The sequence below is a fragment of the Carassius gibelio genome, chromosome A16 (genome assembly GCF_023724105.1).
Source record: "Carassius gibelio isolate Cgi1373 ecotype wild population from Czech Republic chromosome A16, carGib1.2-hapl.c, whole genome shotgun sequence".
Lineage (NCBI taxonomy): Eukaryota > Metazoa > Chordata > Actinopteri > Cypriniformes > Cyprinidae > Carassius > Carassius gibelio.
This window is the reverse complement of record NC_068386.1, coordinates 9,013,201-9,036,804: the sequence shown is the minus strand read 5'-3', so window position 1 is coordinate 9,036,804 and position 23,604 is coordinate 9,013,201. Positions and strand designations below refer to the sequence as shown.

At 39.2% G+C, this 23,604-nt stretch overlaps 1 protein-coding gene across 4 annotated transcripts in view; it reads right to left on the bottom strand.

Annotated features, from left to right (window-relative positions):
• Window positions 1-23,604, bottom strand: part of LOC128030522 (transcription factor HIVEP3) — a 61,389-nt gene that overhangs the window by 1,546 nt on the left and 36,239 nt on the right. The window contains exons 2-8 of one of the 4 annotated variants that reach the window (XR_008187924.1): window positions 8,043-12,614; window positions 7,763-7,905; window positions 5,148-5,323; window positions 4,907-5,008; window positions 2,822-3,426; window positions 995-1,732; window positions 96-213 (exon numbers count right to left, since the gene is read on the bottom strand). Coding sequence is in view for 2 of the 4 variants with exons in the window: in XM_052618223.1 (XP_052474183.1) it covers window positions 1,070-1,732; window positions 2,822-3,426; window positions 4,907-5,008; window positions 5,148-5,323; window positions 7,763-7,905; window positions 8,043-12,191 (5,838 nt within the window). In the remaining 2 variants the exon portion in view is untranslated. Of the gene's footprint in view, window positions 1-75; window positions 1,733-2,821; window positions 3,427-4,906; window positions 5,009-5,147; window positions 5,324-7,762; window positions 7,906-8,042; window positions 12,615-21,571; window positions 21,745-23,604 lie in introns of those variants that run through there. The other 3 variants (XM_052618223.1, XR_008187923.1, XM_052618224.1) reach the window with 3 other exon arrangements.

Sequence of the window (23,604 nt, the reverse complement as noted above, 5' to 3'; positions counted from 1 at the left end):
GAGAATGAAAGAGGCATGAATGAACAGACTGCTCCATCTGCTGGATGCAAAACACTGGACACCATCATACTCAGGTTCAGTAATTCCTGGTGCACCTTTATTGGTTCAGAAATGCAAAATGTCTGTGACAAATTTGGAGAGCATTTGATCCATCCAGAACCTCACCTATTGACCAACTTCACTGAAAGCCTGTCCAGTTTCTTCATTTCAAGTCTTGAGGTCATAACAAAAAAAAAAAGAACTATTAACAAAAAGTGTAAAGAATAATAAAAAATGACGATAGAAATCCCTTTGAAAAGCAAAGTAAACAAAACATAGGCATTTTCTTATTTTCAAATGGCAATAAATAAGGACCATAGACTTTCTATCTGTACAGAGACAATTGATCTAATCATTGAATCACTTATTATAAAAATGACTTCAGTGCAATTTCCCTGCAAGGCTCTCTGCCAAACCTGTTTCTTGTTTATTCAACAGCAATGCCTGTCTCATTTAACCTAATGTATAAAGAAAAAAATAATCTATATTCATGAAAAGAATTCACAGCTTTTCTTCTTTGACACTTCAAGCAGTAAATCTGGACAGAAAAAGGCACACATCACTAGAATTTGTGCAATACTGGACAAGAGACGAAATATTGGAATTACTCTTGATTTAAGTTTATCTTGGTCGCTTAGAAATGTATTCATACCCATTCTTAATGTGTTACAAGTACATATACATATTCAAATAGATATATTAGGATGGCAATGTCAATAAAGATAGGAGGGACAGACGTAATCAATTTAAGGAAATATTTTTTCCAAGAAAAAAAAAAAATGCATCATATTACAATCTTGAATATTGCAGAACAAACAATTATCAAATTACGAATAGTATTGAAAATTTTGGATATAAAAAAATGAGCGCATTACAAAACAAAACAATAGTAGTATAAGCAGTAGAAAGCAGTTCACAATTGTGCACAGAGGCTTTTAAGTGCTATCTGGATCACCTTCCTGGCTCTGAGGTGCACTGTCAGATCCTGAACATCCTTCTGAAAAAGAGCCACGTCCCCTGAGTGCCGGCGCTACAGGCTTTTCAGTCTCACGCAGCTGTCTGTTTCACCTGAAGAACTCGCTCCTTCCTGTGAGATTCTCTCAGCTCCTGCATCGCTGTCTGTCACTGCTTTCCTAAAGGTTTCGGGACTGAAGGTGCGAGTCTTTGTGGCAGAGCTCGAGTCGCCATATTGCTTTCCGACCTTTGCAGTCTTTTGCTCCCCTACATCTTGTTGTAAAGGGGGGAGTTTGGATAACATTAAACTTGTACTGGGACAAGACCGATCAGACCGGCTGGCTCCCTCATCTTGGCTTTTTGTCCTTTTGTCTGCCAGAGTTCTTTGTGGACTGGTTTCCGGAAGCGAGATCCATGGATAATCCCTCCTGGTGAGGGAAAAAGGGGAGTCCTCTTTGGGAGAGGTGGGCGAAGGGGTGGAGGATGACTGTCGTTCCAGTTTGGGGCGTGATCGGGGTCTGAGCTGCACCATTTGGATGCCCCCAATGGGAATCATGTGATATGGCATGCGGGCTTGATCTTGGGAGTGTAAAGGAAGGTGGCTAAACATGCGGTCTGTGGTCCATGGTGACACAGGAGCGGGAGGGAAAGACTCACTTGGAGAGAAGCGTAGGGATGGGGAAAGCAGGCAGGGATCCGGGGGTATACGCTCCTGTAGAGTTGGAGTGGCAGGCTTGTCCTGTAGAGGGAGATGTGACATTGCAATCAAACTTTTTTTTTTTTTACTCTGAAATGGCTTCTAATTTTAGTCAACGAAAATAATTTAGCCGACATTATAACTGACAAAAATTTGCAAAATGTTAACATTGTAAAAAGGGTCATTGTGAAAATCTGACACATTAGTAAACTAGTGTAAAAGAGTAATACAATGTTTCCTTGTTGAAATAATTTTCCATGTTTTAACATGTTGAATGCATTTGCAACATAACTCACATTTTGACTGGGATACATTGGATTCATGGATTATTCTCCTTTAAAAACACTTTTTGTGCATTGTAAATATCTTTCAGTGTTTTTGTTAATAATTTTTCCTCAACAGTATATATTCTTAATTGAACTTTTTTTAATTTTTAAATTTTTATTTTTTAAGTTTAAATACATAAATATTTTTCTAATTATCAAATTTTTTTTTCTCACAAAATCCAGAAAAATCTGTCAAACACATTGCTTGCTGACAGTGGCATTTTGAAGCTAAATAAAATACAAAATAAAAATCCAGCATAAGTGCAATATTATCTTAAGCATGCCTTTGCTGTAATACATACCAAGTTGACAAATTCACGTTCATGTTTCTGAGAAAACGGTGCTTTTAACTAAAGTTTGCCTTTGTTAGTTAGGATTAAGTAGTGTAGGTAGTACATTCATTTTAAATGTAACAAAGCACTTTTCATTTCTGAACTCACACCTTATGTACAGCAAACAACGTATAAAAAAAGTTGCCACAATCGCTTTAATCTGTTTCTGAGAAAACTGCACTTATCTCATGTTTGTCTTTTCTGGCAGCTGCTGTAAGCATGTTATTTTCAAACTTGACACAGCATTGACCTTTCTTTTCTGAGCTGCCGCAATCCGTACAACCACCAACATGATAAAATAATGCCACATCTCTTTTTTTTGTACTAGCACACTCACTGGACATTTCACTTTAAAAGTTCTACAAAACATGCAAGAAGAAATGTAATATATTTTTGCTGAACTGTCACCACAGACACAGTTTTCCAATAAGCCTGGACTGAAAATATTATTTAAATTGTGTTGTGTTACCCACCTTTGGACCTTCAGTAGCTGGTGGGCTAGGTTCCCAGTGGAGCCCTGCGGGTGAGCTGTGTGGCCGATGCTGGGGCTTTAGGGGCATATGAGAGGAGAGAGCTCTGGGACTCCTGTACCGCGCCGGGGATACAGGCCTCAGAGGCCTGAGAGGGGAGAGGGCTCTGATGGGTGATGGGCCCCTCTCTGGGGAAGGAGAGAGATGACGGCTAGGTGAGGACAATTCAAGCCTAGGAGACAGGCTTCTAAGGGGAGAGCCTTCACTGCTAGGGGAGAAGGTCCTTGGGGAAACCTCCCAGCCCTTGCGGGAGAACGATGCCCTCTTGCTGCCTGGAGACACGGCTCGTATGCCAGGCCATGGTCTGTGGGGAGCAGAGTATTCCTCTTTTGCTGTAGGGTCAGAGGGCTCAGTCTGTGAGCCTTGGGCACTTTCAGAGAGGTCACCCGTGGACTGTCGAGTATCAGTGGAACAGACTGAAGATGGTTCATCATGGGATGAGAAGTCCTCTTCCTCATCCTCATCATCTTCTGTTTCAGAATCTTCAGCATCAGAGAACTGGTGACCCTCCTGTTCTTCTGACCCACACACTCGCTCCTCACTGTCCCCTGTTGGACAGAAACAGATGGGGTCATAAATATAACAAATAGACACAACTTAAAAATGAACCAATGGGGAGGCCGGGATCAGGGTCACACTTTTTAATCCAGTTAAGATTTAGAAGTCATTTTGGTACTACTGTTCAAAAGTCTAAGGTTGATAAGTCACGGTTGCTCACAAAGGCGTTATTTATTTAATCAAAAATAAGAGTAAAAAGTAATATTGTGAAATATTTTGCTGAAATTATTGTTTTATTAATATTTTGAATTCATTTTTATTTTTATATTTTTCGGTTTTAATTTTAGTTAAATTTTAGTGATTTTTTATTTATTTTTTGTAGTTTTTGTTAATATACACTTACTGGCCACTTTATTAGGTAGACCTTGCTAGTACCAGGTTGGACTCCCTTTTGCCTTGGGAAATGCCTTAATTCTTTGTGGCACAGATTCAACAATGTTTTGGAAACATTCGTCAGAGATTATGGTCCATATTGACATGATAGCATCAAGCAGTTGCTGCAGATTTGTCGGCTGCACATCCATGATGCAAATCTCCCGTTCCATCACATCCCAAAGCTGCTCTATTGGATTGAGATCTGGTGATTGTGGAGGCCATTTGAGTAAAGTGAACTCATTGTCATGTTCAAGAAGCCAGTCTGAGATGATTTGAGCTTGATGTGGTACTCAAGAAACATTTATTATTACTATAAATGTTAAAATCAGTTGTGCTGTTTAATATTTCTGTGTAAACTCTCTATTTTTTTCAGGATTTGATGAACAGAAAATATAAATTTTTTATAACATAAATATCTTGACCATTACTTTTGATCAATTCGATACATCCTTAAAAAAAATTACTGACCAGAAACTTTTGAATGGTAGTAAAAAATGTTTGAAAGGCAAGTGGCAACTCAACTTGATATTTATGAAAATTTCCCTTGTCCTAAAAATCATATAAACTCTCACTAATCCTCAAAATAAAGCTATATATAACATTCTAATGCAAAAAAAAAAGAAGTGTTTTTGAGTTGTGCTTCATTCATCAGCTACATTTAAAATCTAGTGAATGGAGGGGGGCTGAATGAAATGTCCTTGTAGCTTTTAGATACACTGAGATTGAGAAATGTCAACTGTAGACTAAGTAAGAGAGAGAGATTTTCATTGGCCTCTTTCAACTTTCAAGTCTGAAAGCACACTGCAAGGTTGACATCACTTTAGCACCAATGTAGCAAACAAGTTAAAAAATATCTAAATATAGTAGAATATGATTCTGAATTAGTCTATCGCCCAAAGGGTGAGCAATATGCATGTACTCTGTATGCATGTACCTGTAAGAAAATAAACCATGCCTGAATGTGTATAATAATTCCTCACTTATGTAATGCAATGAATCATTACTGAGAAACGTTGAAGATGGTTTATATTATCAAGCTGCATTTACATATTACAGTTTCCATCAAAGCACAACAACTCTTTTTGGCAATCCTACCTGCTTCCTCAGTTTCCAGCTCATCCACAGATGACTCTGACACTCCCATCTCCAGGCATTTCTTACCGTGGGCCTTGGACTTCATGTGTTTGGTAAGGTTCCCTTTGAGGAAAAGATATTCTCAATGACAAAGGATATAACAAAATACAAAAATTAAACCATTTTGTGCTAAGAGAGACAAACATAGAGGAACTGTGATGTAACAGGATGCGATGAGTTTGAAAAAGAGGTATAGGTCTACCTTTGGTTTTAAAGGCGAAGTTGCAGTGCTTACAGACGTAAGGGCGAACATCTGTATGAGTGCGAATGTGCTTTTTTAGCATGCTGGGCTTCTTGCAGCGAATCCCACATTCCCCACAAACATATTTTCCTCTTCCCCTACCCCGAACATACACATAGTCCTCATTTGACCTATACCTGCTCAAGTGAGACAGAAGAGAGAAAGAGAGAGAGAGATACAGACAGACAGACAGACAGAAAGGTTAATAAAAATAATAGACTCATTAAGATGAATAATATACTACACTTTGACAGGATCCTGATATGAATTTTCCAAAACATTGAATCCCTCATTAAAAGAGATCTGGACTGCCACTATATTTTCAGCACTTGTCAGTCCACTGATGGTCTCAAGAAACCACGCTTTGGCTGAAAACTAGGTGTTTTTTTGCTGGCAACACAATCCCAGTTCAGAACAGATAGATAAAACTGGCCTTACATAAAAACCTATTAACTCCATATCATGTGTCTACTGAAGCTCTCTTACATAATACAAGTTTACCCAATAAATAATGTGTTGCACAAGGGATTTAGTTGTGTTTAATGACAAACCTATATGTTCTAAAATGAATTTATAAAACATTGCTCTTCAAAGGAAATTTGGCTACAACCAATAAGAGAGAGTTGGATGAGACAAAAAGAAAGAAAGAAAGAAAGAAAGAAAGAAAGAAAGAAAGAAAGAAAGAAAGAAAGAAAGAAAGAAAGAAAGAAGGACATGTTACACTGAGGCTAAATATGCTAGATTGTTAGTCCATAGAGAAAGTAATTTGTGTTGAAGATTAACAACATAATTTATACATATAAATTAATTTTGTAATATTGTTCTAGTGTTTGTTGTGCAGATTTTTGTCACAGTGGACTATTCTTCTTAGCAGAGACATTAACCTAATCTAAGATAAAAAGATAACAACCAAAATCCTCATTTCATACCCATATATATGTATTTATTTGGGATGAGCAGCCATGCAATAAGTGTAAAATTGCAGAGTCTGTCAGTCAGCATTGCAAACTAAACCCATTTAGGGTGAAATAAGACAATCAAAATGGTCTTAATCAGCCTCTTGGGGTTAACAAACATACCTTGTTTATGTAGACAGCATATGCATTTTGAAAGCTGTCTGTTGGCTTTCATTAAAAATGTAAAAATGGATGGGGTGGAGAGACAAAGACTCACTAAACATCTGTTTTTAGGTAAAAAATAAAAAAAATCTAGAACACTCCATTTTGTAGGACCCAGCTTTCATTCAGGACACTGCAAATGCAATCAGAGGGATGACATTAAAGTATTTTAATATACAAATACACCTGTCAACTATTTTTAGAAAGGTGCCATTGAAAGGGGCCGGTGACTACAGAAAAACTGGTACCTTTGATTGTCCTTCAGTAAGATTGTGTTCTACTCGTGAGGAAGAAAGCAAACAACAATAACAGCTATGAGAGGTGCAAAGACAAAAGAGTGCTGATGGATGTGAGAAGTTTTGGAGACAAAATGGAGTGTGTGTGCGAGACAGAGAGCGCAAAGACTGATGTGATTAGGCAGTGCGTGGGTGTGCAAGGTGGAAGAGCCGTATGAGAGAAATAAAGGCAGTGAGAGAGACAAAGGAAGCAGGGATAAAAATGCAGGCTGTGGTGAGCTGTTGCCGCAGTTTAAGCCCTTAACCACACTGAGAGCCCCGCAAAAGCAGATGACTACAAGAGACCCAGCTAATGAATCCAAAGCTTTTGATGTTTACAGGTCAGCTTTCCTATTTCTGCTTTTTATTATCCATTAATAAAACATTCTGCTGTGCTTTAATTTTTATATTAAAAATGATATTATTCGAATCATCTACAACAAACCCGGGCTGAAAAATTATTAAAATCTTAACTGTTTCCCTTTATAATGCACTCACGGCTATTAATGTTGTGTGGTATTTTGATAATCTCATCTAAACAAGTAATAGTTCCTAAAAAATAACAACAAATTATTATCTCAGTATTTACTCTATTCATTCAAGGTTATTTTTACTCTTGATGTTAGCTGTGCTATGCAGATATAGTTGGCATAACATTAATGAGCAGCAGACTTCAAAAATAAAGCTGCAGAGCTACTGTCTAAGTAATCAGCACCTGCTCAACATGCCATCCAAATTCATACCTTTGAGCAAGGCGTGAATTTTGCAGACAACTGAAAAAGGTAGGATAAATGAAGTCCCTAATGTTTCATAGTCTCAACTGTACCACCATGTCTTTGTCACTCACACAGCAAATAAACAGAAAACCTCAAGCTGAGCGGCAACTGTGCAGTAATTGGCACTTACAAAAATGCACCTTCATGGTGGGAAGATAATAAACATCTCTTAACATGACTTTAGACTGTATATGCTATATATATATAGCTCAACTATTTTTAAATAATACATTTCCAGTAACAAGCTACTTGTTCTAATAAGCAGCAGTGTTGCATTACAACACTAAATTGCTATTTTTACAAAACTGTATTTTTAGTAGCTTGTAGTTTAACTATTTAAGCTAGACTGCATCTTAGCTTGACAAGCTAGTTTAAAAAATAACTTTTACTTAAATAAATTTACTCACCCGCCTTCAAAAATGCAAATACGTGCTGCCTCACTTTGCGTCGAGGTAGTGGGCACGTCATCAGCACTCTTCTCTTTTTCACCTCTTTCATATGGTGGTTCCTCTTTTACTTTGATGGGTGTGCTGGGCGGGGAGGCATGTACCTACACTCCAGACAGACAGGTTACTTAACCAACACTGTAGTAAATTTATACACAACAACAACAGCAGGCAGTTTATAAAATTTCTTATTTAACAATCTCGGCAATGTGTTGAAATGAAAAATTACAGTGATGTTTACCTCTGACGCACTGGTCGCCTTGTTGTCAGTTGGAACCAGCTTGTCAGTGGTTGGAGGTGGAGTTGTAGCCATAGTGTATGTCTCAGCACAATGTTTCTGTTTGGAGCGCAGCAGGGACAGTAATATTTTGGTGGACAAGCCAGGTATATTGGGGTTATGCATGCTAACACTCCATGAGGAATAGACGGAAGCTGAATCTCTATGTGTAGAGGGGTTGGGCTTTGTGTAATTCAGGTAGCACCAGCTGACAGATGTAGTGGTATGCAAACTGGGGAATGAGGGTTCCACAGATTTCTCTGGACTTGTTACTCTTGGAGAATACTGATGTCCTGCCTCTTTCCTTGCCTTCTCATTCAAGGTTTCTGATTTGTGTTTGGTTATGTCCTGCTTGCTTAACTTTTCAGCTTCAATAACTTCTCTTGGATCTTTGGCCCTCCTTACAATCTCCACTGTTAGCCTCTCTTTAATTTTTCCCTGACTCACCCCCTGAGATTTACTGTTACATTTGTTATCATCATCTTCCTTGTCAACCTCTTCTTTCTCCTCCTCCTCTTTCACCCGTTTTTGGTGACGCTGTGCCTCTAAACTGAGTTCTAGACTACCTGCAGGTGACAGCATTCGTTTGCTTCCTCCAGCACTGAGCTGCCCACAGCTGTCATCAGATGAAGCACCTGCTCCATGCTCGATAGGCAGCGGCAAGGGAATATAGCTCTTGGGGTTAGGTGAAGGAAGCCTAAGGTAAGATCTCTGAAGCTTGTCTTCCTCCAGCTTACCCATGATTACCATAGCTGTGCAGCAGACTGGATGTTGCGCTGTGGCTAAAATTTGTGAGATGGTTGTATACATGGCACTAGCATAGGTAGGAATGTGGGTCTGTAAGCGCACAGGCACCACAAGAGACATCTCTGGCATAAGCTGTTGAAGACAAGGAGCAATCACTGGATAGGGGTTGTGGCGGACAACTAACTGCTGTTGTGAATGACTGGGTGTACTCAAGGAGGAAGGTGATGACCTAGACTCACTGAAGAGCGGCCCTGAGGGGACCTGAATAGTCAATCCACCTGGCAAACAAACAGCCTGAGCATTGTGATTTGATTGTAGAGGGAATAAAGTGGTGAGTGGCTGAATTGGTAATCCAAGGCGTTCTACATATTCTATGGGTCTCGGATGTGACAGAGGTGGCTCACTGTGAAGGAAGTCTTGCTGAAACATCGGAGTAGAAACAACTGCTGTAGTTACAGGAAGGAATCTATTGAAATGACTTGGGGGACAAAAATCAGGGTTTGCTTGTTGAAGGGGGAAAACTTCTGGTGGGAGGGAAAGAGAGGACTGGAAAAGCTGCAAGGTCTTTTCTATATGCCTAGAGGTCCTGCCTCCCATTCTATGGTCTGTGATTGTAAATGGAGGATGACCTGTGTAGGACTGGCAAACGGCTGAGATGACAGGTTTACATGACTCCTCCTGTTCAGTTTCACCAAGGGTTCCGTGCTTCACCAAGAGACATTTTCTCTTCTCCTTCCAAGTAGCAGAAGTGTGCCCTTGAGAGAGGGACCCATAGTCAAATGACTTACTTCTTGTTTCCTCTACTTGTGAAGGGTGTGGAGGACTTGCAGATACCTGTTCAGAGGTTGAGCGGCGCATCTCTCTGTGAGAATGATGGGGTTGATGGAGACTTGATGGAACAGTCAGCATGTGGGACACTTGGGAGCTCCAGGGACCACTTTGCATTTCAGAGTCTGGCCTTCCTGATTCCTCAAAGGATGCAGATCGACTGGAGGCATGGGAAACATTGCTCTCTTGGCTTGGGCTGTGTGGCAGGGATACTGACTCAAAGCTAGATTCTCCTGAGGATTGGGCTGCCTCAGCCAAACGGAGACGCTTCTTCTTTGGCGGTAGCTTCTCTGCAGGGAGCTGAGCCAGACTTAGGCTTCTCTGAGGCCACTGGAATTCCTCCACCTTTTCTGACTCTTTAGAGGTGTATGTGTTTGCTGGATGGGAGACCATTTTGGTATCTGGCTCCTCTGTAACCAGAATTTCTGGCACTTGAATGTTGGATTGACGGATTAACCGGGATATGGAGGCTGGTTTTGGCTCCTGGGATTGCTCTTGTTCTGGCTGTGCTTCTTGACTTGCCATAGAGATGCTTTCCTGTTTTTCAAAGGATCTGGTATGCTGGATAACAGAAATTTCTTTCCAGGGACACCTCCTTTCTATCTCACTTTGTGAAAGGTCACAAGGTGGGCCCTGATTATCAATACTGACTAGCATGGATGGAGGCTGGGTGCTGAAAGACACTGCTGTTGGACCTGGACTGGGAGGGTCTTCCTCAAGACTTTCTTCTTTTTTTTTTCTCTTGCGCAGAGCCATAGCCATTTCTTTGAACTTGTAGCTCATAGTTTGTGGCTGATTCTCAGTAAAATAGCTGTCTTCCTCACTTTGTGGACAATGTGGAAATTTACTCATACACACTAGTCTGTGTGATGTGTAAGAGTCCTGCTTGTTCAAGTGATTCCCACAAATGTCACACTCATGAAGGTGTAATTCCCTGTCTGGCTTCTTTCCTAATTCTATTTCTTTCAAATTAGAAGAAGGACCTGCATCCTCAATACTAAGGTCCACTCCAACCGGCACCTCAATAGCAGGTTGACGTCGTAACATTCGTTGATGTGGCCCAGTCCTCATTTCAGCTGCTATGGCCTGCTGATCATCAAAAGAATGACTTAGACGAAAGCCATGTGAAGCTGTATCTGGAGTATTACAAGAAGATGGCACTGATTGACTCCTAAAGAGAAGAGCACTGGACCTCTGACCAGCCAATGTTTCTGTTTCAGCCAGGTATGAGCCAGGTAATTCACTTGCAAAACCACCAGGAACAAGTTGAACAGCAGAGACGCAAGAGCCTGGTGCATCCACTTTTGGTTCAAAAACACAGGGTTCTTTGGGTGAAGAGAACTTTACAGACTCAATGCTACTTCTTCTAGAGAGTGAGGAACGTCTTGGTTTGACACTATCAATTTCACTTGTATCCACCACTGCTTCATTTATAGTAATTAGCTTAGTTATATGCTCAATTACTTGTGTCTTAGGTACAGTGAAAGAGACAGATTTTTCCTGTTGACCTGAAGATGATGATAATTGCAGTTGTTGATGTGAAATTCTTTGTTGTTGTCCTATGCGTCCGTACTTTCCTAGAATTATTTCAGCATATGTCTTAGCACTGGCATTTGGTGGGCTCACTTGGGAGTGCTCAGCACTCCCAGAACTGGAAAAATAGCCAGATTCTGTGCTCCCCTTACTGCCAGGACCCAGTGAGGATCGGGTTTCATCTGAAGATGCTCTGGGAGCTCGCTTCCTCTCACTTAGCCTCATTGCTAACCTTTGCCTGACTGCCTGTGAGTCCTCAGTTTGGGGACCCTCCTCTACAAATGACAATTCCACTTTACTACTTTTTTTCAGAGTTGGCCTGCCCTGTGAGGTAGATGGTTGGTGTTGCCCTGTCTCATCCTCAGAACCTGTACTCTCTCCTTCCGTACCTTCTACTTGTTCATCTCCCAAAGCTCCACCTTCCGGCCCAATAAAACTGGTCTCTTCACGACTTGAAGCCATCCCTGCTTTTATTCGATGCGCATGGGATTTGCGGTGTTTGTACAAGTTGCTTTTGGTCTTGAAGGAGAAGCCACATGGGACACATGGATATGGTCTCTCTCCAGTGTGGGATCGGATATGTTTTTGGAGGACGCTAGGCTTTGCACAAGGACGGCCGCAGTATGTGCACACATATTTCCCTGGTTTTTGGGGCTTACGTTCGCGTCTACATGGTGTGCCTTCCTGTGCTTCTACACTGGGCAGAGATTGAGTTTGCTTAACATTATGAATTCGGGGAGATGGATCTGAACAGCTGCCTCTTGAAGGACCGGGTACTTCTGTAAGCTGCCAAGATGACTCACCCACCTGTGACTGTTGCTGCTGCTTCTGCCTTTGGAGCATTTTAAAGTGTTTAGGCTGCCTGTGGCCATGTGATCCTTGGACAGATTGCGAGGTAGATTGTTGCTGTAACTGAGGCAGCTTTGCTGCTAAAAAAGACTCTGATGGCTGCTGCTGTCCACCAGACTGCTTCCCATCAGCTGACTGCTTTTCCTCCGCCTCCATAAGATGTTGGGAGGAGGCCTTAAGTATGCATTGAGAATGATTCTTTGAATACCAATCCGATAAACATCATTGAATCAATCCTCTTCTGACAGGAAAAAGTCTTTACACTCACTTTAGGGGGCTAATTGTCTTATGGCATAATTAATGTAAGATACTGGATGGTGTCTTAACCAACAAAGGCATAATTAAACAGTGTCAGTATGCAGCCGCCATAAATTTGAGTACTGGTTGTGTGCCAAATGTTGCCTCTCCTGTTCACATATAGCCTTGAAATTCATCTTTGTGTGTCTTTTGGGCTGATGCCTGGCAATGGGGCTTGACAAAGATTGTCTCAAGATGCTTTTGAGGCACTTTCTCTGCTGACATTGAATAATTCTATAATAATTATTTGTCTCCCATCTTCAGCTTGTCACTTTACTGGCCCTGTAGAGACACAGAAACATAAAAGAAGAGTTTAGTGTTGGGTAAGGCCCCGATATAATTTAAAAGAAGTCGAAGAACAAACTGATATGATGTCATTTCGAACAAAATCGGGCAGAAACAAACTTCCTTTTTTGAGTTTGTTTCAGCAAGTAGAAGCAGCTCACCAAAACAAACTTTCTGGGGGCATTCGTTTTGGCTCCTAAACACCTTTGAGCTTCCATTGGTCTGTGGCAGTTACACAATTGGTGGGTGTGGTCTGGAACTCCACTTTCTTTGACGTGCAAATTTTTTTCCCGGCTCATTTCTCATTCAACGGAGGTCAGGTGGAAGGAGAACAACAGATCCTAGTCACTAGCGACATGAATACACTATGTCACATTGCTGAGCTGCCACAGGTATATCTGCACCTGTACGATCACTCGCGGATAGATTTTAAAGATTCAGAGATAGCATTTAATTCCTAGAAATAAATTGCAACGAAGCTTGGTGTCAACCATCCGGAGTTATGCAAAAAGTGACGTAGAGAAACCTCAGATGCAAGTTTTCCAAAGCCATGAAAAGAATCAGAGGAAAGAGTAAAGATAAAAGTTAAAAGTACCAAATACATGTGTTTCAAATAAAGATTACACCATACTGCTGCTGCTGCTGTTGTTCTTTCAGTAAGCAAATTTAAAAGGTATACAATAAATGAAATGCCACAGGAACGCACAATTATATACCTTTGTTTTTATCAAATCATGACACCAAATAAAATATAAAAAGGTTTAATAATTCATCCAGTTTAATAAAATAAATAAACACTAATAAAATAAAGTAAGAAACTGACTTTTTGTTTGAAGTATATCGGGGCCTTTAGTCTATTGCCATTGTGTTTGCTTCTGTGACAGTGATGAGTGCTTATGAGGATCAACTAATCGCTGGATTTTCAAAATTATGTGAAATTTACAGCTTGCGGCATAGAATCTTTAATATATGTCCAAGAGTTTTACAGACCGGTCTGTTATTGTGGGGACATTTCCATATCCCTAAACATGACACACACAAAACAAAACATTATTGGTTGCTTTATCTGTCAGTCATATGACCTTTTGGATGGTCCTTGGCCATTGAAAGTGGCTAAGGTTCCCAGACCTTCTGCTGTCAGTTTGAAGGTCTTGCTACGGGTAGTCTCAGCCTTAGACGTCACGTCCACGGTCCGTTGACTAAACGTCTGATGCATATGGGACACAAAAGTGGAAACACTTTAGTAGTGTCGAAGCTGTCATCGGATTGGTTGAGTTATACAGGATGTGCAGGCCTTGGCCAATGAAAGCTGCCATAGATTCCAGGCCTTCAGCCGTCAGTCTGAAGGTCTGGCTATGTGAGACTAGTCCATGGGAGACTAGGTAAACTATTCAAAAATACAGCAAGCTAATCTACCAACTACTGCTTTGCTAATTTTAAATTATTCAAATAGCGCTGTGGGTTCTATTCCCAGGGAATACACATACTGGTAAAAAATTTATACCCTGAATGCACTGTAAGTCACTTTGGATAAAAGCATCTGGTAAAATACATAAATCTAAATTTATATTAGGTAGAATTTAACTGGAAATCAACAAAAATGTTGGATTTGTGCAATTATTTGCTGTTTCAGTGAAGTGCCTTACACATTGTCCATACGTTCACATAAACTACAGTATCTTCGGTTTCCTTACTTCCTGTTCACTGAAGAAAAAGCAGTGAGCAGAAAAACTGCTTTCCTCTTGAAATAACTTGACAGATTCTGAGTTTGCTCTCTCAAACAGCTGCTGCTGGCTGAGTGATGCGCAACAATTTAATGAGCATTCTCAGCGCAGAGGTAGGTTTTGGTTACACAGTGTTTTTATCAACAGCAAGCAATTGTTGAAGATATGACAATACTAAGACCTTCATCATTATTCATGAAATAGGTGTACATTTGACTTGAAAATTATCTGAACAACAAATTTATAACAAACGCACCTGATTTGCACAGGGTTATTACTGCGAATGGTGCATACAGTTTATTATAGAAATACATTGTTTGATGGTTGGAGTTTCTGTCTGGATTTATACAAACGGATTTAAACTAAAAGGGCAGAGAGAAAGACAAATGTAGACAAGAGACTTATCACTCTGTAATGTATGTCTGTTCATCCGTCATATATAAGTGAAAGAAAACTTAATGGCCTCTGACACGGTATTGATGTGGCTCTTAAACAGACCAATTAAGAGGCTTTCGGATGGAAAGAACATTATGTGAATTATTTATAGGTGTCTATTTGCAATACACTGGATTGGGAGACCCTCTATTACGACATTTTCATGCAGACAGAGAATACTGAAAGTAAGTTTGCACATAAGATCTCCAATCTCCATCTTAGTGATCACAAAGCAGCAAACAAAAATGATCATTACTCATATCATCTTTATAGAAAACTAGAATTGCAAGCATATGGTCAAATCTTCACAATGGCAATAATCGCCATTAAGAAGAGACCTTAGTCAACAAGTTCTATTGATTTCTGGCTCTGTTTCATATCTATCAAGAAATAAGTATTCATTTAATATTTGCTTGATTATGTTTAAATCTCACTTAAATTATAATGATGATACTAAAATTGCCAGAGAGAGAGAGAGAGAGAAAAAAAACAAGGCTTTGACATAAGAAAAAGAGAAGTGGAAGAGAAGGGTTTGGACTATGCGTAGGCAGCAGAAAAAAAAAAATGATGCTGGACCATGAATACAGGAGCCCTAAATAAAAAGACTCTATTTTGACACTTTTTGTCAGCCTTTCTGTAACAGACTCATGAAACATCAACAATAGCGAGAAAACAAAGCCAGGCAGAGGTCAATTGAAGGAGTAACTGAGGACACAAGGAGAATGGGATAAAAGATGGTGCAATATACTCTTTCCTTATTCTCTTGCTCCCTCTCTCAAACATATGGAGGAAGAGGGAAACTTCTCAAACTTCACAACACCATCCTACTTCCTATTTTGTTTCCTATTTACGTGCATGCTAAATGTAAAAAACAAAACAAAAACAAATGAAATGTTTAAATAATTACTTTAAGCAATGATATGTACTATTTTCACCTAGTGTAAAATAATACTTGTATCCCAAAGCACTATCAACATTTCCTTAAACTCTAGTTAGTATTAATATTGCACAAATGTTTAAACGCACAGAAAAGTCACTAAAATCCAACTGTATTTTAGGTTTGGTTTCACTTTCAAGATATGCTGGCATGGTAATCTGACCTGGATCATAGACTGTGGATGAAATATATAGCAAACTTGCCTTTGTATGTAGAAAGTCTTACATATTGGGAAGAAAATGTAAAATAAGTATGCTTGAGTATATGAAATAATAAAATCGTCATGCCATTTCCTAGAATAGCCCACAGACGCAAGACAGGAATGGAAAAACACGTTTTAAAGCTCTCCCTTCTTGCTTTTTCTCTGCCTCCCACTCTCCTAGTGACAACTCGCCAGATTTGATAACAGAAATGTCACCTTGTTCGTCGTATGCTAATTGCACCACCAAGAATGATATAAATATCTCTCAACTGGATGTGGTTGGCTTGTTTCTAGTGGTTTCGGTGAGCTGACCCAGCTGATCTATAACATGGGCTTTTTTAAGGAGTTGAGAGTAAATTCAAGAACCCCAGAGGCCGCGTGGCGGCTTGTCAGGACTGTAGTAAATAAGTAGACCGTCTTGATTAAAGGAGCTCATTTTGTCTAATGCTTGTATAATTAAAAAACAATACTTACAAAACTGATGGCAGCGTGCTGGCTTTTAAGTGATCATAATAATCCGATCACGCTCTATTTGAAGACAATAACTCATTGTTGTCATCATGTCAGATCCATTAAAATTGTGTTTTTTATTGTTAGTTGAGCAGAATGACGAATCAAGAGTTAGTGCTTCACTTTCCAGCTCTTACTCTTGGCAACCTGGCCCCGGTTCCCATGGATACAGGCCTACAGCTAGCCACGGCAGATGGAGGGTGAGCTGGAGGTCTAAATTTGTCCCCCAGCATCCTATCTGAGTGTAGTGGCATGCAGGCAAGAGGAAGCAGATAAACAGGCTGACCTCCGCACACCAGTGGCAGAATCTCATGACCTCACACGTGTCCCCTTGCTGAGACCTCAACATGTTCATCAAAGACAAAACGGAGGAGGCAGTGCCACTGGCCCACGCCGCCAGAAGGCCCCTCCTGAATGTCACGCTGCAGGAGTCAGAGGCACATCTCTCCACCCCACCTGTACTGGCACAAACATCAACATTCACTAGAAAGCATGGGGGGAAAGACATCACGACCCCTCTGAACCGTGCTGGTTATCGTCTCTGTTCAAAACACAGGAAACATCCTTTCCTTGTGAAGGAATAATCACTTGTGACTTGTTCAGCTACATGCCAGAAAGATACGCTTCATAGTTATGTTTATAGAGCAATGGGCAGCCAATAAGAATATCATTTGCTTATGCAAATCAGTCAGTTTCCGCAATCTGTAGTCGACCGTACAAGCATAGAATTACACCTTGTGACTGTTTTCAAGACCTCACGTGGAAGTCCACACGCCACACCCTATTGCAGGCATGCAGTCTGTTGGCTCAGTGAAGTTTGTGCTTGTGTGCAAACTGTGATTAAATTACCACCAAAAAAATTAGTTTTTTGTTCTATCTGAACAAAAACATGAGCTTTCCAACTTTGTGTGAATACTCAGTCCAAAAGCAAAGCTGAACTTGGACAAAGGAGTAGAAAAAATTAATAGGCTTTGGCATTTAGGATAACCAAAAAAAGAGCTAAATGCATCAAACAGTTGTGTAACACAAAGGAAAATAATAGTAAACCGATCGAATCAAAACAAGATAATAGAACATACAACATCATTCAAACGTTCAGGTTCAGTACAATGTTTTTCTTTTAATCGATCAAATCAAAGAAAGAAATTTACAGTGTAACAAAAGATTACGATTTCAAATAAATGTTGTTCTTTTGAACGTCAAAGAATCCTGGGTGGGAAAAAACAACAACAACAACAACAAAAAAAAAAATATTAAGAAGCACAACTGTTTCAACATTGATAAGAAAATATGCTTCTTTAGAACCAAAACAGCAGATTGATTTCTAAAGGATCATGTGACACTGAAGTAGTGGCTGCTGAAAATACAGCTTTGCCATCACAGGAATAAATTACATTAAAAAAAAAAAAATATATATAATATAATATAAATATATTATATATAAATGTTTAATTTAAAACACAATAATATTTCCTAATATTACCGTTTTATTATAATTTTTGATCAAATAAATGTGAAAATAAGACTTCTCGAAAATAAAAAACTTTTGAATGTTTGATAAAAATAAACACACTGAACAGAATTGAGTGAAAAGGAAAATATCAATGTTAATATTGCAACAGAGCAAAACAGGCCTTATAAACGTACTTAAATGAGCCTAATATCACCATGCATCGCAAGAAAGACCACTTGTAAAGCACCACACATGCCGAATAACTCACAGACTTTCAGATGCTGGCAGACAGACTTGTTTCAAGAGGCTTTACTTTGATTAAGAAGCAACAAGGGTGAATCAGGTCAGCAGGTCTTCAGTTTCACCAGCCCATGGTGCTTGTTTCTAAGCAGGTATGCATATCAGCAAAAAAACAAAAACAACCAAGCCATCGATCAGTTTATTTGTTCAGCTTCACCTTATTTAAAACGGAAACTAATGTTTTTAAATTAATAGTTCACCAAAACCAAATAATGTTGTGAATATTTCTCATATCCCAAACTCTAAACTTCAGAATCTGAGGTTTTCCTGATACTTTTAAGCTTCAAAAAGCACCATAAAAGTATCATGTGGTCTGCGACTTGTGCAATACTTTCTAGGTTTTCTGAAGTTCAACTATAGCTTTCTGTGATGATCAGCCCAAAATCTATGCAGTTATTAACTAAAAGTATTTTTCATTCATCCTAAGAGATTCTAAAGAGATCATGACAGAAGTAGTTATGTTTATGAACAAATCATTCTTTTAAAACCAGTTCACAAAACCAGTTTGAATGACTTATTCGCAAATCAAACTGATATGATTCAGTGAGCTAATAATCGAGTCCCAATTTATGGAAAATATAGATTTGAGTGCTTTCCTCACACAAAACTACCGCTTAGCTTGAGAAGATTTGAAGTACTGTACACAAGTCATATAAATACTTTTTATATACCTATGGTGCTTTTCATTTTTTTTAAAGCTATAGGGCCCTATTTTAACGATCTAAACACAAAGTGTAAAGCGCACAGTGCAGGTGCACTTAGGCCGTGTCCAAATCCACTTTCGCTATTTTAATGACGGAAAAATGGTTGGCGCGCCTGGGCGCAAGGTCTAAACGGGTTGTCCCAATTCTCTTAATGAGTAATGGGTGTTTTTTGGGCGTAATGTGCAATACACTAATCAGAGTCTCATCTTCCATTCCCTTTAAGAGCCAGTTGCGCTCGTGCCATGATGGATTTGCTATTTACACGGCGGAATTTGGCAAGCACAAAGACAGAACATGTCTCCGAGATGAAACGGAGCCGTTCGTGTGCAAGGAAATAGATAACCAAATTCTGATACAGGCGATGACTATCCATTATGACCTGTAGGCATTTTTATATTTGATTAGCCTATAAAAAATTATTATTCACTGCAATCCTTTAATTTTTTATATTTGGCATGTTTGTGTGCTGCTGTGCATCCCTGTGTTCAATAAGCAGCGTGTACGCTCTTTAAGTAACAAAGAAAAAACATTGCACCAGCCTTTAGACTATGTTTGAGCTTGTCTATAGCGCAGTCTATTTTCAGCTCCTTAAAATAGCAATGCGTCAGCAATGCCTCTGAACACAGCTCTTTTTTAGACCAGCACGCCCATGGGTGCAAAAATGGGCGCAAATGCACTAGCGAATAAAACGACATGGCGCTGGACGGGAAAATGCGAACGGCGCCAGACTGAAACTAGCAAATACACTTGCGCTGCGCCTTGTGCCGGTTGTAACGTAGGACCAATAGTGTACATTCCTTGTAACCACACGGAAAACTGTCTTCAAAAATTATTTTTGTATTCAACACTACGGTGTGAAAGAAAGTCACAATAGTTTGGAACACCTGTGTACATAATGACAGTTTTCATTTTTAGATGAACTATTTCTTTAAAAAAACTTTAGACTACAAAAATACGGGGCGACACATGCTTACTAAACACAGGCACTCAGGGCTTCCATAGTAACACGAAACAAAGAATGAGAATGATGAGCTTTGTGAGTTTCATTCATTTACATTTACAGAGGAACAAGTGGAATGGTTCAGTCTTCCATGCCACCCACATCATCATGCTCATGGGCCCGGCAATCACCTTAACCCTTCGGCTTTCAGAGCACAGGGCTGATAGGAAAATTCCACCCACATCAGGAAATGAATCAAGCAGTGCTTCTAACAGGGAGCGATGGTGAATCAGGTGGCCTCCAGAACTCTAACAAGCGCACGGCCAGCCCACACAGCCGCCGCTGAGCATTCTGACATGATTAGTCATACTCCGGCTGCATTTCTGAGCTTCTTTATTCCCTCGTTAGTGCCACCTCTCAGGTCTCTCTTGGCTTTAACCTTCTAAAAACAAAGCAGCGTTAATGAGGAAGCCTCACAGGGCTTTTCAAGCGTGCACTTTACCTGTACTCCGGCATCTTTCTCCAGATGGAGAGATTCGCTAACTAAGACATGGAATATAAAGGTATCGGACACTGCAAAGGGTTCAAGCTCAAATTCAACACCTAGCACACCCAGTTAAAAACACATGGTAAAGATCCGACAATAACACAGCATAACAGGTTTCCTTGAAACACTCTGCACAGCCCTACAGAGGGGCAGGAGGACGAGTGGCATTACGAGCACAATCGTGATTCAGGTGTGTGTGGGAGGAGGGTGGATGTGGTTGGCGGGGGCAGCTAGATCGAGGGCACTTTAGTATTGCCGATTAAAGGGGCAGGGGCTAGAGCTTCCCTTCCCTGAATGCGCAAAACATGTGAAAACACTGCAAAAAATTATTTAATGTTCTTAGTATTTTGAGGTAAAATAGAAGCCTCCACATAACATGCGAGGGCAAACAAAAAAATAGATATAAATATCGTGGCCATGATTTAAGAATTCGCTCCCACAATCTAGGTTCAGTTAAATCAGGGCTACGTTGAAATGAGGAAATTAATTAGTGCAACGTGGCCACAAACTTAGTCGTGGGAATGAATTGTTCATTTGTGGTCATGATAGCTATATTTCTTCTGCATGAATTTATAATTTTGTGAATTTACTATTTATATAGTAAAATACATACAATATACAGTACATATAAATACATGTGGTTAAAACGAAAACACTATTTTTTATTTATACAAAACAAGAATTAGAAAAATGATTTGACATCTAATTTCAATGAATTATATAAAATGACAATAAACAAACACTTTCATTACTTTCATTAATGACGTTCCAAAGCTGTTTTTTGGAGTGAGCGATATTTAACAGATTGTCCAAGCTACTCTTTTCCACACAATTAAAGTGGAAGCAAAAAACAAGGTCAAAAGGGTTTGGAATAAAATAAGCAGATTATATAAGACTATATAATGACAGGAATTTCATTTTAAAGGAACTATGTAATTTCAAGGTACATAATAATGCCTTAAATTGACTTAAGCAGCAAAACTACATAACATCCAATCTTACTTTAGATTTTTGATGATAAGATATCTTTACTGGAAAAGGAGACCAAAAGAATTAACAAACAAACAAAACAAGATTAAGAAAATGTTTCAGTGAACACACACATTCAGTCTGGTGTAACTTAACTCAGATGCCACATATTAAAAAAAATGTGATGATGTTAAACCTAAATGCACCATTAACAAAAACAGTGAAATACTCACTCGGAAAGCTGATCCCCTCATATCTAATAATTCCAATTAGCATTCATTCTTCAAAGTGAACAGATCGCACGGTTGGATAGATGGCAGTGCCGTCCATTACCTGAGGAGTTCTGCCACCTCACACTGCTAAAGCATGAATGAAAGCCACCAAACGACACAGCGGATATGAATGTTTGTGTTTGAGTGGGTGTACTTCTGTGAAGTGAGCGAGGGGGGGGAGGGTGAAGAGGGGAGAAAGACAGAAAGAGACGCGAGGGCGAGAGTAAAAGTGAGAAAGACAAGGAGTAAGAAAGCGAGAGGGTGTGAGAGAGACATGGAGACACATGGCGGGAATGAGGTAGAGGAAAAGGGTGTGTGAATGAACATGGTTACAGTGAGTGAATAACAAGCTTCTCCTCCATGCACAAGGACAACCAGGAGTGTTATTGCTGTGATAACCAATTATGTATTCTGGCTTTGTCAGTTGGTCAAGTAGGGCCATGATCATCATAGACAATGAGAGAGACATTTACACTTTGACATGAATGAGAAATTGTCATTACAATGTTAACTTAATTATGCCATTTCATTTTCTCTCCATTTTTTCTAATCGATGAAAATTAAATAATGATGAAAATTAATATTTCTAAATAATTATAATTATACAGTATATAAATAAATAGATATACATAATATTAAAATATATTTAATATATTTTAACTATATATTAAATTGTTTTTAAATATATTAAATATATATGATAAATTTTCCTATTCGAAAGTTCTCAATCTTCTAAATCTTACTGACTCTAAACCTATACTATTATCTATTATTTACAATAAAATACTTTAGATAAACGATACATTGTAGATAGTAATCAGTGACAGTGAGTAGATCATATTATCTCATTACAAATATAAGAATTTGAAGACTTACTGTAAGTGCATTACTGCCAGGTCAACTCAGTCTGGCCTAACTAACTTCCACTCTTCAAATAAAAAGCGCAGGTCCATATTTGGATGATAACATCATGATGAACTGACCACTGACTGGGTGCACAAGTAAGAATTTATATAAAGAAATGTAAACTGATTTTGAGCCAATTTTTTTTTTTTTTTTTTGAGCTTTGTGAGAAGTTCCTAGATATTGAGATCAATTAGGATTCTGGGAAAATCTGAGTTTGCTATACTGTACAAAAGATTCAAAGTAAGATACATATAACTACAGATAGCTTCCGCCCAGCTCTCAAATATTTATTCTTTCAAACTTATAGTTGTCCACACAAATTAATACACACACATCCACACGTGCACATGCCCAGATTTATCACAAAAGCTCCTGAGCATGAAAAGAGGTCATAGTTATAGGAAATTGCTCCAGGTCTGCGGCTCACAAATGTTGCTGCTGCACAAACAGAGAGTTGTGATTGAGAGTTGCATTATGGGCTATTGAATCAACTCACTCCAAATGGGGGTTTCCCAGTGAACCAATGACACAAGCACTAAGAATCCTGAACCAGCAGTACTTATGACGCCAACTGCACTAAAATAAACCTCTCTATATAGGTGTTTTTAAATCAACAGGTTTTCCTGATTCTGGATTTCTAATTCATGCCATGACATTCTACTACAAATGACCAACTAAAATGCAAGTAACTTGCAGAGGTGAAACAAAATCTAATGAGAAAGCATGAAAAAGAGAAGCTTTGACTGATTTCACCCAGAAAGTGACACATTTCGAGCAGGGGACTATCAACCTAACTAAAAATAACGAAAATTGCAAAGATATTTAAAATGCAGGGACAAAGCTTGTTGAATGTGTTGCTAATATTCAATAAAATAAAATAAAAAATAGATCTCTAAAAATATCAAACATGGAGATTTTTTTCATGGAAATATTCATTTCTTTCCACGTGTTTTAACGGTTTGGTTTTTCTTCTTCATTTTGTACAACATTAATTTTGTGACCTTTAACGTCATCTTGAGCAGGGCAGTATACCGGCCCTGGGGCCGAGCAAGTATTGGCTCCATCACAATGTGATCTGGTCAGCCTAT